General features: G+C 40.9%; 1 protein-coding gene and 1 long non-coding RNA gene across 3 annotated transcripts in view; one reads left to right on the top strand and one right to left on the bottom strand.

Moving 5' to 3' along the window:
• Nucleotides 1–420: 420 nt before the first annotated feature.
• Nucleotides 421–16,358, bottom strand: part of LOC121737816 (ABC transporter G family member 20) — a 75,756-nt gene continuing 59,818 nt past the window's right edge. For both annotated transcript variants that reach the window (XM_042129524.1, XM_042129525.1), the window contains 11 exons: nt 12,131–12,272; nt 8,009–8,094; nt 7,321–7,421; nt 5,514–5,635; nt 5,032–5,153; nt 4,367–4,541; nt 3,393–3,496; nt 2,851–2,933; nt 2,221–2,374; nt 1,481–1,679; nt 421–730 (listed from right to left, as the gene is read on the bottom strand). In XM_042129524.1, coding sequence (XP_041985458.1) covers nt 516–730; nt 1,481–1,679; nt 2,221–2,374; nt 2,851–2,933; nt 3,393–3,496; nt 4,367–4,541; nt 5,032–5,153; nt 5,514–5,635; nt 7,321–7,421; nt 8,009–8,094; nt 12,131–12,272 — 1,503 coding nt within the window. In that variant the 3' untranslated portion in view covers nt 421–515. The remainder of the gene's footprint in view (nt 731–1,480; nt 1,680–2,220; nt 2,375–2,850; nt 2,934–3,392; nt 3,497–4,366; nt 4,542–5,031; nt 5,154–5,513; nt 5,636–7,320; nt 7,422–8,008; nt 8,095–12,130; nt 12,273–16,358) is intronic.
• On the top strand, nt 3,536–16,303 carry LOC121737820. The gene is made up of 3 exons (XR_006037195.1): nt 3,536–3,599; nt 14,145–14,149; nt 16,284–16,303. It is a non-coding gene; the product is annotated as an uncharacterized LOC121737820 (long non-coding RNA).

Genomic DNA, 16,358 nt, shown 5'->3' on the forward strand with positions numbered 1-16,358 from the left:
GTCCGGGTAGAATTACAATTATTATTACACCTATAAGAGAGCTCACCATAGCAGTCTTACTTCGGCATAATTTATATAAAACTTACAAAACAGTTTGTACAGATAATAATAGCTAAATTGCTCTCGGTAATATACCTTTGCCTACAACAAATACTTTTTTAAAACCACAAGTATAATGTAAATTGGTTAACTCATAATATTATTATGAATTTTGATGCATACATTTTATCACTTAGATATACTAATTTAATTCATTCTTCCACACTTTCATTGATCATTTTCAATTCCACCAAACAAAGTCACAAAACACACTTATTTCTACAACTGGCAACACTGACCAACTATACTGACCCCGCATTCCATTTGATGTTAAAAACGATCAAAACGCTCAAAATAGGAGGCATTTTGATCGTTTTTAACATCAAATGGAACTTGGGGTGAGAGAAATATTTTTTCTTTCTTTCTACAACTGGCAAATACCAACTAATAATATTCTACTAGGTATATTATTACCACTACGTTTTCCTCAACTTGAGCTTGAGTAAACACATACCAAGCATGATGAATATCCAAAGGGCCGTCACAAGAAGACCGTAGTAGACCTCAGGGCTGGTGAGAGTGGAGCCCTTAGTCATGACGTCACGAAGGGATCGCGCAGGGATTGTGAAGGGCAGGCACTGAGCGAACACTTGGAGAGCGTAGGGCATGCCCTCTAGTGGCCAGAGGATACCTGGAATTGGGAAGATGCTTATGTAATAGAGAGCAAACGCGTTACCTAATGGAAATCGTAGCCTATGGACCTATGAAGAGTTCAAGTACGCCGGCCGTTTTAGAGAGTTTTTTTTTGGAAAATATAGGGGCAAACGAGCAAACGGGTCACCTGATGAAAAGCAACAACCGACCATGGACACTCGCAATATTAGAAGAGCTGCAGGTGCGTTGCCGGCCTTAATGGGAATAAGCTCTTCTTAAAGGTTTACAGGTAATCCATCAAATGGCGGCGGTTAATTTCAGCATAATATGACAAAATGCAGGGTGCAATTAAACCTTCCTGTCGATTTTTTTCCAGGGCTTAGGTATCATCAGGAGAGTCCATTTAACAAAAAAAAAATGGGTGTTATTTTTTTTTCAATGACTTATTTTATCCTATTTAAAATCTTTGCAGAACGGTGACTCGCGGCGCGGGGGAATGAGCGGGGGTGACGCGGGGGGAGGCGCGCGCGCGACGTCAGGTCACGCGCGGCCGGCGCATGGTGTCCATTATTTGTAGTGTTTTTTAGGATAACTTTCGGAAGCTTTTTCTCAACATTTTAGTACTGAGTGATTATAAAAGAAAAAATACGTGTATTTTTATTTTTAACAAGGATCAATATATCAAAATTTGGCAGGAATTGCACCCGGTATTTGTTACATTGTGATCTATGCGTTGACACTTGACTACACTAGCGTTAGGGCTATTAGTAGAAACCTCTGAACTCACCACACAGCAATATCATCGGGTAGAAACTGCCAGTCGCCGTGAAGAATGACAGCGTGTAGCTACCACAGTAGACAGACAGGAGGAACCCGAAGCACATCCCACCCAGACCCTGGGTGAAGAGCAGCAGCCCGCAGAGAGCCAGGGAGCCCTGCGACGGCAGACTGAAGGCGCCATACGCTAGGCCTACTGTTTCTATTGTCTGAAGGGAAATGTCTATTGTAAGAAGAGTTTCATCTTTTGTACGTATAGCGCACTTGCAGCAGTTGCAGCTAGGTCGCAGCGGCCAGGTCGCGGCGGCCATCGAGATAGATACGGGATACCTTAGTATGAAACCGGCATAACCACGCGGCCAGCGGCCACACCTCTCTCGATGGCCGCCGCGAACTGGCCGCTGCGGCCTAGCCGCAAGTGCGCTATTGGGCTTAGGGTTACTGTAGAAGAGAGTGGTTGAATATAGTAGCTTTAGGTTGTTAGCCTATTCTTGTCTACTTGTTTTAATACTTGCAGTCTACTTACGGTGTACTCCTCTACTCACGGTCTTCTTGCGGTCTACTCATGGTCTACTCCAGGTCTACTTATCTACTGTCACCACATCGTCTATTCACGGTCTCTTCGCGGTCTACTCTGGTCATGGTCTACTTGAGGACTGCGGTCTACTCATCTACTAACATTCTACTCGTCTACTCACAGTCTACTCGTCTACTAATTGGCTACTCATGGTCTACTCGCGGTCTACTCACCTGTATGGCCAGCACGACGGTCTGTATCCCGACGTGCACGTACAGCATCTCGTGCGCCCGCACGCCGGCGACGGCCGACCGCTCCCAGACGCCCTCCAGCCGGTCGGAGATCATCAGAGTCGAGGTGATGAGCGTTGGCATGAAGTAGATTAACCTGGAAAGATCGTTATGGGATGAGCCCATCTTTCATATCTGTGGCCTTCATTTCGGCGGTTTGGGGGGGCCCCCCGCCGGGGTATTGGGCCTCCCCGGGGGCGGAGGGTTGCGCCCAAGTCATCAATCATGTCTGTGGCCTAGTGGGTAGACCTTTGGTTTGCACCAAAGGTGCAGGTTCGATCCCGGGTAGAGGCGTGTGATAAGATATTTTAGATCCCATGTACATAGTGCGGACGCTCGTACGGTGAAGGAAAACATCGATCCAAGCACTCGGATGGTCCCAGACGTATTGACCAGTTCATTCCTTTGGACTAGGCCGACTATGTTGCGAGAATGCCGTACGTGCTCGGGCAACCATATGGAAATTTGAACATCTTGGGCCATGCCCTACAGCATTTAAAGAGTGATGTTCTGATAAACGGATATATTATGTTTACAAGAGATGTGAATATTATAGGTACAGTGTACACTCACGTTATAAGTATCCCAGGCGCCATGTAGTCGAGCAGCTGCGCGTCCATGATGCCGTATATTGGCGTCTCGAAGTGAACCGGCATCTAAAGGTTCAGAGAAGCAGGCGATCAGTTAAGGTCAATGTCATCAGGTCTAGGAGAAAGAACCTAGAAGCTAGAACCAAAGGGTTCGCTAAACTAGCTATCGTCAATCCCACTGAGTTATAAGAGGAAAGGAAGGGAGATTGCTCTTGTGTACCGCGAATACACTTGGGTAATAAAAAAAATCTCCTGAGTCCTGCGTAACTGGTCTGTTTCTTAAATTGGCCACCGTCACCGAAACTGGTGTAGGGGTATAATTTATTATATTAATTTTTTGTTGCGCCGAGAAAATGCTTTTAAGCATTTTGCGGGGGATAGGAGGTCCTATCCGCAAGTACGTGAGTTCTGCTGCGTCCAAAGATGGTGGTGGATGCAGCCCCTCCCCACTCAAAACTCGGCCAGCCTCCAGGTCCCTAGGCGGGATGCGGGATCGCTTGAGCCTACATCTAACTATTATATTACCTGGACCAGATGTTCGTGTTTCCCGCAGGCGAGCATGGAGCGCCTGGCGAACTCCTCGTACGTCTTGTACAGCTGCGTCTTCAGGAACTGAGAGATCTGCTGGTCTGGAATCGGGATTTTGTGATTTTATTATCTTTCTTTATTTAGGGCTCCCACACATAACTGCGAATTCGCGTCGCATCGCAAATATATGCGACAAAATTCATAGTAAGATGGGAATTGGCCCACAACGCATTCCTATGAAGATTTTGGTGTTTCTCGACAGGACCACTAATATTTTATTACAAGTTTTCAAGACATCGTGTCCCTGGCCCATGTGTTCCAGCTATACATAAATTAAATTCCTACACAGTGGTACCTATGATCGAGGAAACTGATTCCTAGGCAGTTGACAGACCAACGTCATTTGGTCGGATCATGTCAATTCAATGTTAATTGTGATCTGTCGGCTGGGATTGACGTAACGCGACCAAACTACGTAGCTTAAATCCCCCATCTGCCTAGCAATCAACTTCTCTGATAGTAATTACCTACGTCCATACATGATAGGCTTGTTCCACTTTGATTAGTGCAGGTGCGAGTGCTAAGTATTGTGTTAAGTAATTAGTCAAAACACGTGTGGACAGCAACTGATTAGTACAAGCGATAAGTAAACAGTCTTTTCGCACTAAACAAAGCAAATAGAACCGTGTTCTATTTTTTGCGAGTAGCCCCGTCCCGCGCGCCTCCCTTTCCCCTGCACTCGCAGCATGCCTGCAACTAAACTCGTTGAGACACGTTTGTTTAGTGTTAAGTGTTTAGCGTATTCACGCATTGAAAACCGTCAACCGTTGTTTAGTTGCGCAGCAACAAAACTATATTGGACAGGTATTCCCACGAGCACTATAAACACTAAGCACTCGCAAAAAATATTAAACCCTAAACATTCGCACCTGCACTAATCAAAGTGGAAACAAGCCGTAAGCTCCAGCTACCTGTAAAGTCAATCCAGATGCTGATGGTGCTGTCATCCACCACATCATCCTCCACCCGACCTTCGGCGACCCTCATGGCGAGAGACGAGCTGAAGTTCCGCGGGAAGTGGACGGCGCCGTAGATCTTGCGTTTGGCGACCGCGTTCTTGGCTTCCGCGGTAGTATTGTAGGGTATCTGGAAGGAACATTGTAATGTTTTGCTTAAAATTAATGGATCTTCTGAGCATATTAATATGATTAGCTTTAAATGTTAGGAAAAATAACTCTGGAAGGAACTGTCGCCAGAAGTATTTCCGGAGCAAAAGAACTGCAAACCTTCAAGAAGAGAGCGTATTCATTCTTATAAGGCCGGCAGCGTATCTGCAACACTTCTGATGTTGCGAGCATCCATGGGTGAGGGTAACGTGAACCCCAGCTGGTCCCAGCAGAGCCGGTACTCACCGCCAGCTGGGCCCAGCAGAGCTGGTATACACCACCAGCTGGTCCCAGCAGAGCCAGTACTCAACGCTAGCTGGTACCAGCAGAGCCGGTACTTACCGCCAGCTGGTCCCAGCAGAGCCGGTAGTCACCGCCAGCTGGACCCAGCAGAGCCGGTACTCACCGCCAGCTGGTCCCAGTAGAGCTGGTACTCAACGCCAGCTGGTCCCAGCAGAGCCGGTACTCACCGCCAGCAGGTTCCGCTTCTCCATCTCTTCGAGGAACCAGCAGCTCAGCAGGTGCGTGTCGCATGACCACTCCGACGGCACCACGTACGCCGCGCTCTTGTTGGCGCAGATGTCATAACCCACTGAAATAAAAAAGAATGGCTGTTTAGGTAGATCTGGTCAAGGTCAACCACTCGCTTGGTCGTATTTTACTCCTTGTTCAAGCTTAACCAAATCGCTGGGCATGTGAGTTCATGTGAATTCCCTTTATTTCATTTGTATATTTTGAGCACAATAAAGCATATATTCATTCATTCATCAGCCCGCTCAGTGCTGGAAAATTTGGATTTATTTACTTTGTCAAAAGTTGTAAGCAACTTCCAGTGATTCAACCGGTTCATTTTGTATTCCTAACAATAATTATTGCTATTATTAGATTTAGGGCCTGTTTCACCACTTCCTGATAAGTGCTGGATGGAAAACAATAAACATTATTAACTCACCTGGTGTCAGCGCCGCCTCCTCATTGACAACCGCGAGGTCGAGGTCCCGAGGGTCGTGTCCCACCGCCATGAATAGACACACCACCTCCACGAACGGGAACAACAGCGAGAAGATCAGACCACTAGAAGGATAGAAAAAACATAGAGGGAACCAAAAAAAAAAAAAAGAGTTTAGGGATATGCCAAACCTTTTTGTAATTTTGTGAAGGAGGCCTGAAAAGTCGGAGAAAGACAGAAACAGCAAAGGAAGATTATAAACAAGGGATTAGGTGGAAGAGGAGAAATCTCCTCTTCCACCTAAAAACTCCTGGGGGTCCCACAGTGGTCTATTGGGGGTCCCACAGTGGTCTATATTAGGACGCTTCCTGTTTCTTATTTATACTCGTATAAATGACCTGCCATTCTTAATTAAAGATAAACATGGGATAGTATTATTTTATATAGCTGATTATTATTATAGCTGATGATACATTTCTTACATTCAATATCAAACGGCTTAATGCGTGTTATGACGAAGTAAATAATGCTCTCTCAAAGATTGTACATTGGTTTAGCGTTAATAATCTTTTACTTAATAGTAAAAAAACAAAATGTATTAAATTCAAAATGCCCAATGTAAGGCAAACGGAAACCAATGTGCTTTAAAATGGTGATGTTATGGAGCTAGTGGATACAGCTGTATTTTTAGGTATTACACTAAACTCCAAGCTTCAGTGGGGCCCTCATATTGCTGGGTTGGCCGAAAGACTCAGTTCAGCAGCATATGCAGTAAGTAAGATTAGACAATTTTCAGATGAAACAACAGCACGTTTAGTGTATTTTAAACTGGAATCTTAACTGTTGCTTCTCAATATGTCCTATCAAATGTATTATATGTTAAAAAGAATATATATCAGTTCACGAAAAAATGTGATACCCATGGGAGAAATACTCGTAATAAACATAAGCTTGAAATTCCGGTGACTAGACTTACTAAAGTCAAAAATTCTTTTAAAGGTTAATGTATACGCCTTTATAATAAGATCCCAGAAATCGTTCAAAATCTCTCAATTAATAGATTTAAAAAAGTTGTTAAAGAACATTTGTGTACCAAAGCGTACTATAAAGTTACTGATTTCATGAATGATAGTACACCATGGAAATAAGGTCGCCCCCTGCAGAGCTGTTTCTAATATAATATTATGTATAATAATTGTACACTCGTTGTATTTTATTTAGTCATAATGACACTGTTATTTTATAATATAGGTATTTTTTGTAATTTTCCATCTTTTTAGAAAAAGATAGCCCCGTGCGAGTTTCTTTCGCCGGTTCTTCTCGCCGGGTTAGTTCCCGAACCGGTGGTAGGCATCTGTGTAGCCCCGACGTTCAGAGAATACTTGAAAAAATTTATTCTGAATAAAAAATGTTGAGTTTGAGTTGGCTATTAGCTGATAAGATGTCAGTTTGTTTGATAACATGTTGGTAGTCGCAAATTAAATTGAAACCGGGTGCCAAACTGACTTTACTTGTCCATCCGACGCATGGATCATCTTATCAATCAAATTGCACGCGCAAAAACAAAGCACTCAGATGTCCAAGTTTTCTACCGCAGGAATCGAACCCAGGTTCGAAGCCCACGACCTTCAAGTCGAGATTCATGTATACCAGGGGTTCCCAAACTTATTTTGCCCACTTTGAGAACAAATTAATATTATATTTCAATTTAAAATGCATCATGAAATAAATCACCCCCCAAGCCTCTACACAAACAACCCCATTATTTTTCTGGGTCCCACACTGCCCCCTAGGGCCGTTATATCCTCACCCTGGATGCCGTCCGAACTGCTGTATGCTCTTGATGAATGTGGCGTTATATCTGCCCGAGGATTTGCTGCGGAGCACCGGCTTCTCCTTGGGCGTGAGGACCTGGGATGGAAGGAATCTGGATTATGTTATAAGGAACTGCCATCTAATTTTGAACAATAGGGGCCTTTTCTCTCATGATCTCGAGTATAAAATATAGAGTACGGATTATCTGACAGGTATTCCATACTATATATCTGTCAGATAAGTTGTTAATATCCGACACTTATCAGGAAATGGTGAAACAGCCCCTTAGTGCAGGATGTAAAGTCGCTTAGTTGTTACGTTTTGAAGTTTAATTTATCATCTATTTTTTTCTTTGCTTGTTTGATGGCGTATGATGAACGACCCAAGTGTCCTATTGACTGGCCAATATTTGTAGATGGCTATGGCATAATAATTTATGCCGCAGCCATCTACAAAAGTCTAAGTATATGACTAGATGACGCCCGCAACTCCGTTGCATCAAAAATGATTTAAGTGTCCTATGTCCTTTCCCGGGACTTAACTTATCTCCATACTTAATTTCAGCAAAACCGGTTAAGCGGTTTGGACTTTGGGCATGATGAGTTAATATCCGACAGACAAACAGACAGACAGTCTGACATACAGACACATTATAATATTAGTATGGATTAAGATTCACTCACATCAGTGCTAGTGCTAGTGAGACCGTTGAGAGTGTCCTGTGACTGGTACTGAAGCGGTAGGGTCGGTGTCTCTTTTGGTAGCGCCGCTAAAAACATAGAAAATGATTGAAATATTGGCTGCACTCAAATGAATTTAGAAATGGTTTAACTTAGGTTGGGTTGCACCAACTAACTTTAACTGTAACTTTAACTACAATGCAAAATGTCAAATCTTTGGTTAAAGTTAAAAATGGACGCCATCAAGACGCCATATTTAACCATAACCATGAAGCTCGACAACGCACGTGGCGAAAAAAGGAACTAACGCTGTCATCATACAAAAACGCCATTTTTGACAGTTCTCCTTTACCAGCAGCGCCCCCGCCCACGTTCATTTATAACCTTGTTGGACCAGCTGTCATCTGTCAATTTCTCCGGTCAAAGTTAAGGTTAAAGTTTTAAAATTTAAAATTCTGTACTTAGAGCAACATTTCATAGCAATACTTTCCATTCTGATTCTTGGCACGTTTAGAATTCCGTATCAGTTTTTAAGTAATTTTTTTATCATCAAATTAAAGTTAAAATACATAATATTAGCATGTTAGCAATCCAAACAACTGTCGATTATTAAACGTTAATGGTCAATGTTTGACAGAGCAACAAACTTGATATCAAATATTGACTGCTCCATTCGTTCCTCAAATATGTGTTTGAGGCACGTGGTCACAACGAACCACTGACCTCCAAAATACAAATGGATGTCAGTGCAACGTACTGATCCTAATAATAATAATACCCCCCACACCGATTTCGGTGACGGTGGCCGGTTTCATTGAAACCAGGCCAGCTACGCAGGAGTAATTTTATAGTACCCAAGTGTGTACGCAGTACGCAAGAGCACTCTCTATTCCTTTACTCTCATATAACCCAGTGGGACGGAAGACCGACACGACCGGCGAGACATCAGGCGCAGGACCGACTTTTTACATGCCCATCAGACGCATGGATCATCTTACTTGTCAGACAATCAGGTGATCAGCCTGCATTGTCCTATCCAAACTTGGAAATAACATGTTTCCAACGCGGCAATCGAACCCACGACCTCCGAGTCAAGAGTCGCGCTCTGTACCACTAGACCACGGAGGCTGATCCTAATAAGTAGACCTTCAGCGACCACTCATGACGTCAGCACACTAGTTTATATTTCGGAGAACAATCTTATTTCATCATCATCCAAAATTTTGTATCTGTTTCATTTAATAATATTATACTTTTATTTACAGTGAAATTTTATAGTTAACCACGCGTCCAAAGAGCCTTGTTTCATGTAGAGCATTAAAATTGTTTTCACTTATTTATTTATTTATTTCGGACCAAAAACAGTTTTGCAATTATTACAACATTTAGTTTGGACATTTAAAATACAAGCTTCATGCAATTAAACTAATCACAATTAAGTATTGGTCACAGCATGCAATTAACATTATACAGTAAATACAATTTAAAATTAAAATAAGTTATATAAAATTAAAGATAAAAAAGCTTAAGAACTAAAATACAGATTTGAAATAAAATAATAAAAAATAACAATTAAAATATAAACTTAAAATTACTTATAATGATTCAACTCAAAAAATTACTTATAAATATTCAAATAATTCAAATTACGACCTCTGTGGCTCAATGGTTGAGTGTGTGGCAGCTCTAGCCGGGGGTAGTGAGTTCGAATCCCGCTGACGAAACAAGAAGTTTTCAATGTTCCCCGGTTTGGATGTGTATTAAATATGACGTATATAATATAAAAAAAAATCTTAAACACAAGGCTTAAGGTTTAAGACTTTATTTCTCACAAAATACAAATTAATAATTATTATACAGTGCGAGAAACACGTGTTACAAAAAAATATATAAAAGATGTTAGTGTAAACACCGTTATCCTCGAAACCATCAAATGAGCCCGTCAAAATGAATAACTTTTTCTACGAGAACAATGCTGGGAACTCAAAAAAATCCGTCTTCATACCCATACAAATTGCCGATCGATATGAAGACGGCATTTTTTTGAGTTCCCAGCATTGTTCTCATCATAGACTTATTTATATACTGTCGGTTCTCATAGAAAAAGTAGTTCATTTTGACGGGCTCATTTAATGGTTTCAAGGATAACGGTGTTTACACCAACACACTATAGTAAAAGAACACACAGACACTGCATACAGGGTGCAATTAAACCTTCCTACCAAATTAGGAGAGTCCATTAAACCAAAATAAATTGGGTGTTATTTTTGTTAATAACATATTTTATCCCGTTTAAAATTGTTGCAGAACGGTCACTCGCGGTGCGGGGGAACGAGCGGGGGCGAGGAGCGCGCGCGGGGGCACGTTACGCGCGGGCAACGCGTCGTGTTCATTAATTGTAGTGTTTTGTAGGATAACTTTCGGAAGCTATTTCTCAACATTTTTGTACTGAGTTATAAAAGAAAAAATACGTGTATTTTTATTTTTAACAAGGAATATCAAAATTTGGCAGGAAGGTTTAATTGCACACTGTATTATGTAAGTATAGTACTTATAAAATTATTAAATATATTTCCGTTGTCTGGTACGGGGTACCCCACAAGCCACAACACAAGCCTTCAGGTACTTACTTAGCACGTGGCCAGACTGGCCAGGTCCATAGATAATAATATACCACAGAATTTATATTAGTAGTACCAAATTATACTTATAGTTTTTACAATAATATGACGTCATATGAGGCAAAATCATTAAAAATTGTACACCCGAGTTTTTGTTTATTATCACACGGAATTTTTAGTGTTACTAAAATGCATTAATTAATTATACTTTTGCATTTTAATGCAATTATAATTTTGCACCCATTTAAATATTTAATATTCATCGAATATTAAGTATTTGTAAATTTAATTTAACATACAAGTTTTTTTCCTCATTCTACCAACTAGTGTTGTAAGTTGTAACTGAATTGAATTTCTTATCAAACTACAAAGTACAAAATGTGTATATTATTATATAACGTTTCTTTGAATAATCGGCCAAGTGCTAGTCGGACTCGCGCATGAAGGGTTTCGTACCGTTATAGAGAAAAGAATAGGTCAAAAATTGTGTTTTTTGTATGGGAGCCCCCCTTAATTATTTATTTTATTTAAAGTTAAAAAGTGTTCTCTACTACTCCATGCCCCTGACTCGTTTTTTCAAGTTCATTTTCAATGTACTTACAAAAATTTTACCTCTACGATTTTATTATAAGTATGTATAGATTATTATTAATTATTTAAGTAAGTAAACATAATATATTTAAGGCCTTTGTAAAAATTTAAAAAAATCACGTTTGCTGTATGGGAGCCCCCCCTTAAATATTGATATTATTTTCTTTTTAGTATTTGTTATAGCGGCAACAGGTATACACAATCTGTGTAAATTTCAGAAGTCTAGCTATAGCGGTTCTTGAGATACAGCCTGGAGACAGACAGACGGACAGACAGACAGACAGACGGACAGACAGACGGACAGACGGACAGACAACGAAGTAGACTTAGTAATACCGTTTTTACCCTTTGGGTACGGAATCCTAAAAAATGTTTACGCAGCAAAAATTAATCTATTTATACCTACTTGAGTACACAATATTTTCTGAAAATTGAGTTTACAATAATTATAATACGTACCTCTCTTTTACACCTGATTATTCACGGTATTGTAATATACAATTTGTATTTTCTAGTTTTTCACCATTGTATTTGCATGTATTTAAATTCACACACCATCGTTACATTAAAATTGTACAGAATCTTCATTATGACTCAAACCTATCCTTGGACATCATTGTGAATAGAGAGTTATGAATTACGGAAGATTTATTATATTTACATAGCTGGTACAGGGCCGAATTTATATATTTTTATGTGTAGATGCCACTTTCATTTTGCCGCCCCTATGTACGAAATCTACCGCCATCCTAAGACGTTGCCCCTAGGATGTCATAGGACGCTGCCGCGCATAGGCCATGGCCTATACTGTCTATACATATATCCAGAGCTTTGCTGGTATGCTGCCTCATGGCCTCAGGATGTCAGGCGCACCATCCTCCAGCTGAGCTGATGATAATGAGGATATACTCACGTGGCGAGTCGATGGCCCGTCCCTCGTGCTGCCTCATGGCCATCTTGAAGAAGGCCTCCTCGAGGGTGCGGGCGTCGAAGCGACGCAGGATGTCGTCGGGCGCTCCCTCCGCTAGGAGTTGACCGTCGCGGAGTAGACCGATCTGATGAGGAGGAGGAATTGATAAAATGGTCGTTAAGGTCTGTCCTGGCCATAGAGCAAGACTGACAGAACAAAGCAATATTCTCTCTCAGTCGAGAAGAAATAACGCAGCCTTAAGAAATAAGGTTAAAACCAAACGTGGGAGAGCCATGCTTCGGCACGAATGGGCCGGCTCGACCGGAGAAATACCACGTTCTCACGGAAAAACCGGCGTGAAACAGCGCTTGCGCTGTGTTTCGCCGAGTGAGTGAGTTTACCGGAGGCCCAATCCCCTACCCTATTCCCTTCCCTACCCTCCCCTATTACCCTATTCCCTCTTAAAAGGCCGGCAACGCAACTGCAGCTCTTCTGATGCTGCGAGTGTCCATGGACGATGGAAGTTGCTTTCCATCAGGTGACCCGTTTGCTCGTTTGCCCCCTTATTTCATAAAAAAAACGAGCGTAATTTGTGAGTTGTGACTTGTGTGTCGCAGAATTTCGGCTGGCAGAAATTCTGCTGCATTCAGTTTCATACAAACGTCCTGTTTGATTCACACGAGCGTAATTTTGTGAGTCATGATTTGTATGAAAAGATATTTACGCGATGGAAATTCTGCGCTTTTACGACTCACAAAATTACGCTCGTTTGGCTTCACCCTAACTCTTAAGGCTTGGCTTCCACCGGAGTTGCGGAGCCAAGAATGTGGTTTAACTCGTTTTATCCAATAGAATAATTGCTCCGCTGATCAGACAAATTAAGAGATTCTATTTGTTCTCAAGATCACATTCTTTGCAACGTACACGTGGAAACTGGAAACGCAGTCTTAAGGCGGGGATTAATCTCAATCAAAAATGATAACCTTGCACACAACCAAAGACCAAGCGTATACCCATCGCAATAAGATTCATTTTAGCTTAGCATAAAACTATAGGTTCTCGGGCGGATCTTCTCTATTTTTCATGTTTTTTTTAAATATCTTTGGAAATAAATATTAAGAAACAAAATTGTTCGGTTAAAGAATTTTTAATATTGATTTACTAACAATTTATTCAAATAAAATGTACAATTATCCTAGTTAATACTTGTATTTCGATGAAATAGAGTTTTTTCGGAGGTAAGTTTGTAAATTAATTACAGCCAAAGTATTACGTTTTATTAAAATGTTTATGGTTTAAGTTATTTTAAATATTGTGCTTTATATCTCATATTTTTTAACACTTCGTTATTATATTGGAACTAGGTAAACCGGGAGTCACGGAATAACAAATTGGGGTTTATCCTCGCCTTAACAGTTATTATAACACACTTGATGTCCCGGCAAACGTGTTTTGCCATTAAATGATTTTCCCTGTTTTCCTGCATTTCTCTTGAAGTTTTTTCAGATTTTTTTTCCACAGACCTCACGGAGCCCGAGACCTTTCAAACGAATGCAAAACCGTGGAAATCGGTTCGTGCGTTCTGGAGTTATAGCGTCAGGAAGGAAAACCCGACTTATTTTTATATATTAGATTATTTGTAATACTGTTCTACTAAGTGGGAATATTGCTCTCTTGCGATGTGGACTGTGGTGTGCCATAATCTACCTTGTTATAGCCAGGGAAGGAAGAGGTTTTGGCAGATGAATCTGCCTTTTATGTAACTACAGTTCTACATTTCTTACGGCAAGAATCCTAAGTTCGGCTACGTAAATCTAGTATTAACCAATAGTTTAATTATGCGGCTACTTTAAGGGTGGATTGCACCAACTTACTTTAACTATACCTAACTGTAACTTTAACTTTATCTACCTATACCGCAAGCATATCCGCATCCATTCCATCTAAGATGCCTACGCGACATTATGAACATCCATTGGATCCCAACGTGTTCGAAACACGGAAGTTCTACGACGAGCTAATGTCAGCGGTATAGAGGCATATCTAATGAAACGGCAATTGAAGTGGTGCGGCCATGTCTCTCGGATGCCTAACACTGCTGTGGCCAAGCGCGTCTTTTAGTCTGAACTTAGTAATGGCAAGCGAAAACAAGGCGGCCATTTACTGCGGTAAAAAGACGTGCTCATGCGCCACATGAAGAAGTGTGACTTAGATCCGTCACAATGGGAGACAATGGCTACGGGCCGATCACTATGGAAGCGGACCGTGAGCACTAAGGTGTCAGAGTATGAGAAAGTGCGTGTGGCCGAGCTAGATGCTAAACGCGACGCGCTCAAGGCTCGACCACCTGTAGCCATACACTATCATTATGTAGGAGGGGTACTGACTTGCGCTCAATGTTCTCGCACGTTTAGTGCAAAAATCGGTTACGTCAGTCACCTGCGAGCACACGAGCGACGCTTGCAATAGCCGTAGACCCAAAGTCGCTGTGGCCGAAATCGGTCAGGATAGATATATACATACAATAACGTCATTTTTGACAGTTCTCCTTTACCAGCAGCGCCCCCGCCCACGTTCATTTCAAGCCTAGTCGGACCAGCAACGTCTTCTGTCAAATTTTGTGGTCAAAGTTAAGGTTAAAGTTGAAGTTAGCCTTAACTATAACCATAACTTTAACTTTAACCTCGCCTCTGGTGCAACCCAACCTAAGCTAGTTTCGCTAGTGGCTCATACTAAATGAAATATAATATATTCCGAAAAATTATTATCTAAGGTAGTTTATTCATGAATGGCCCTAAGAACTAAATTATAACAAAAAATGAATTGCATTCGATGTAGTTTTTTTGGTCCGAACGATTGGTGTGCCCAAAAAAACCAGGTCGGTGACCGACGCAAAATATAAAAAAAAACACAAATAAACGAAGACGTGCTAAAAATAAAGTTTACTACAGAGTACAGTGTTATCTTTAATCTTTATTTTGTAATTGATTTATATGAGTAAATATGAAGATTGTAAAAATATTTATATGTTTGTTTATTTGTATTTTTCAAACAAAACTGTTCCCAATATTGAATCTATCTCTGGTTTGACATACGACCGATCGCAGCTAAAATTGAATTGACATAAAATATTATATGTCTCTAATGTCTAATGTGAGCTATTCGGTATACCTATCTCTATATAATAGTTTGTGCGTTTTATGATGATATGCGTGACACATTATAACTGACAATAGTAGGGAAGTTACCTAACAAATATTAATCGATAGTTTAAAAATATCGAATCTCTTCGTAAAGGAATTGCAATCGAAATTATCGATTTCGTACTGACATTTCAGTGGTGCCGGCGATTTAAGATGGCCGCCCTTTTTTAACCGACTTCATACGTGGGAGAGCCATGCTTCGGCACGAATGGGCCGGCTCGACCGAAAAACACCACGTTCTCACAGAAAACCGGCGTGAAACAGCGCCTGCGCTGTGTTTCGCCGAGTGAGTGAGTTTACCGGAGGCCCAATCCACTACCCTATTCCCTTCCTTACCCTCTCCTATTCCCTTCCCTTCCCTTCCATCCCTACCCTCCTTTATTACCCTATTCCCTCTAAAAGGCCGGCAACGCACCTGCAGCTCTTCTGATGCTGCGAGTGTCCATGGGCGACGGAAGTTGCTTTCCATCAGGTGACCCGTTTGCTCGTTTGCCCCCTTATTTCATAAAAAAAAAACTTCCAAAAAGGAGGAGGTTATATGTTCGGCTGTGAGATTTTTTTTTATCGATTTAATTTCGATTCAACAGAGTCAATCTCTATTGGCATAAATTCCGTTTCATGCAAATGACATTTTTCAAATGTTTTCGTCACAATAATTTTATACTCCTATTTCACAGTTAATATTTATAATTTTTATTAATAAGTTGATCTTTTCATTTTTATTCATTTACAATTATAGGAAACATTTGTTTTTGTAGATGGAATATAATTTATTACATTTTGATTTTTTTTGTTTTCTTGTAAAAAAACCCGTAGCAAGGAACATGAGAAGTGTCACCCATATCATCTTAGAACGCACAAACTATAGTAGGGCAAAACCAGAGATAGATCAAATATTGGGAAGATAGGTATAGCAAATTGTAAGGTTTATTTTGCTAGGATTGAAAATCGAGAATGACAACTGACAATACGAAACGTAAAACATACGGATCCAATGTTACATATATGCGAATAAGTTGGTAATGATT

The sequence above is a fragment of the Aricia agestis genome, chromosome 21, assembly GCF_905147365.1.
Source record: "Aricia agestis chromosome 21, ilAriAges1.1, whole genome shotgun sequence".
NCBI classification, from domain to species: Eukaryota; Metazoa; Arthropoda; class Insecta; order Lepidoptera; family Lycaenidae; genus Aricia; species Aricia agestis.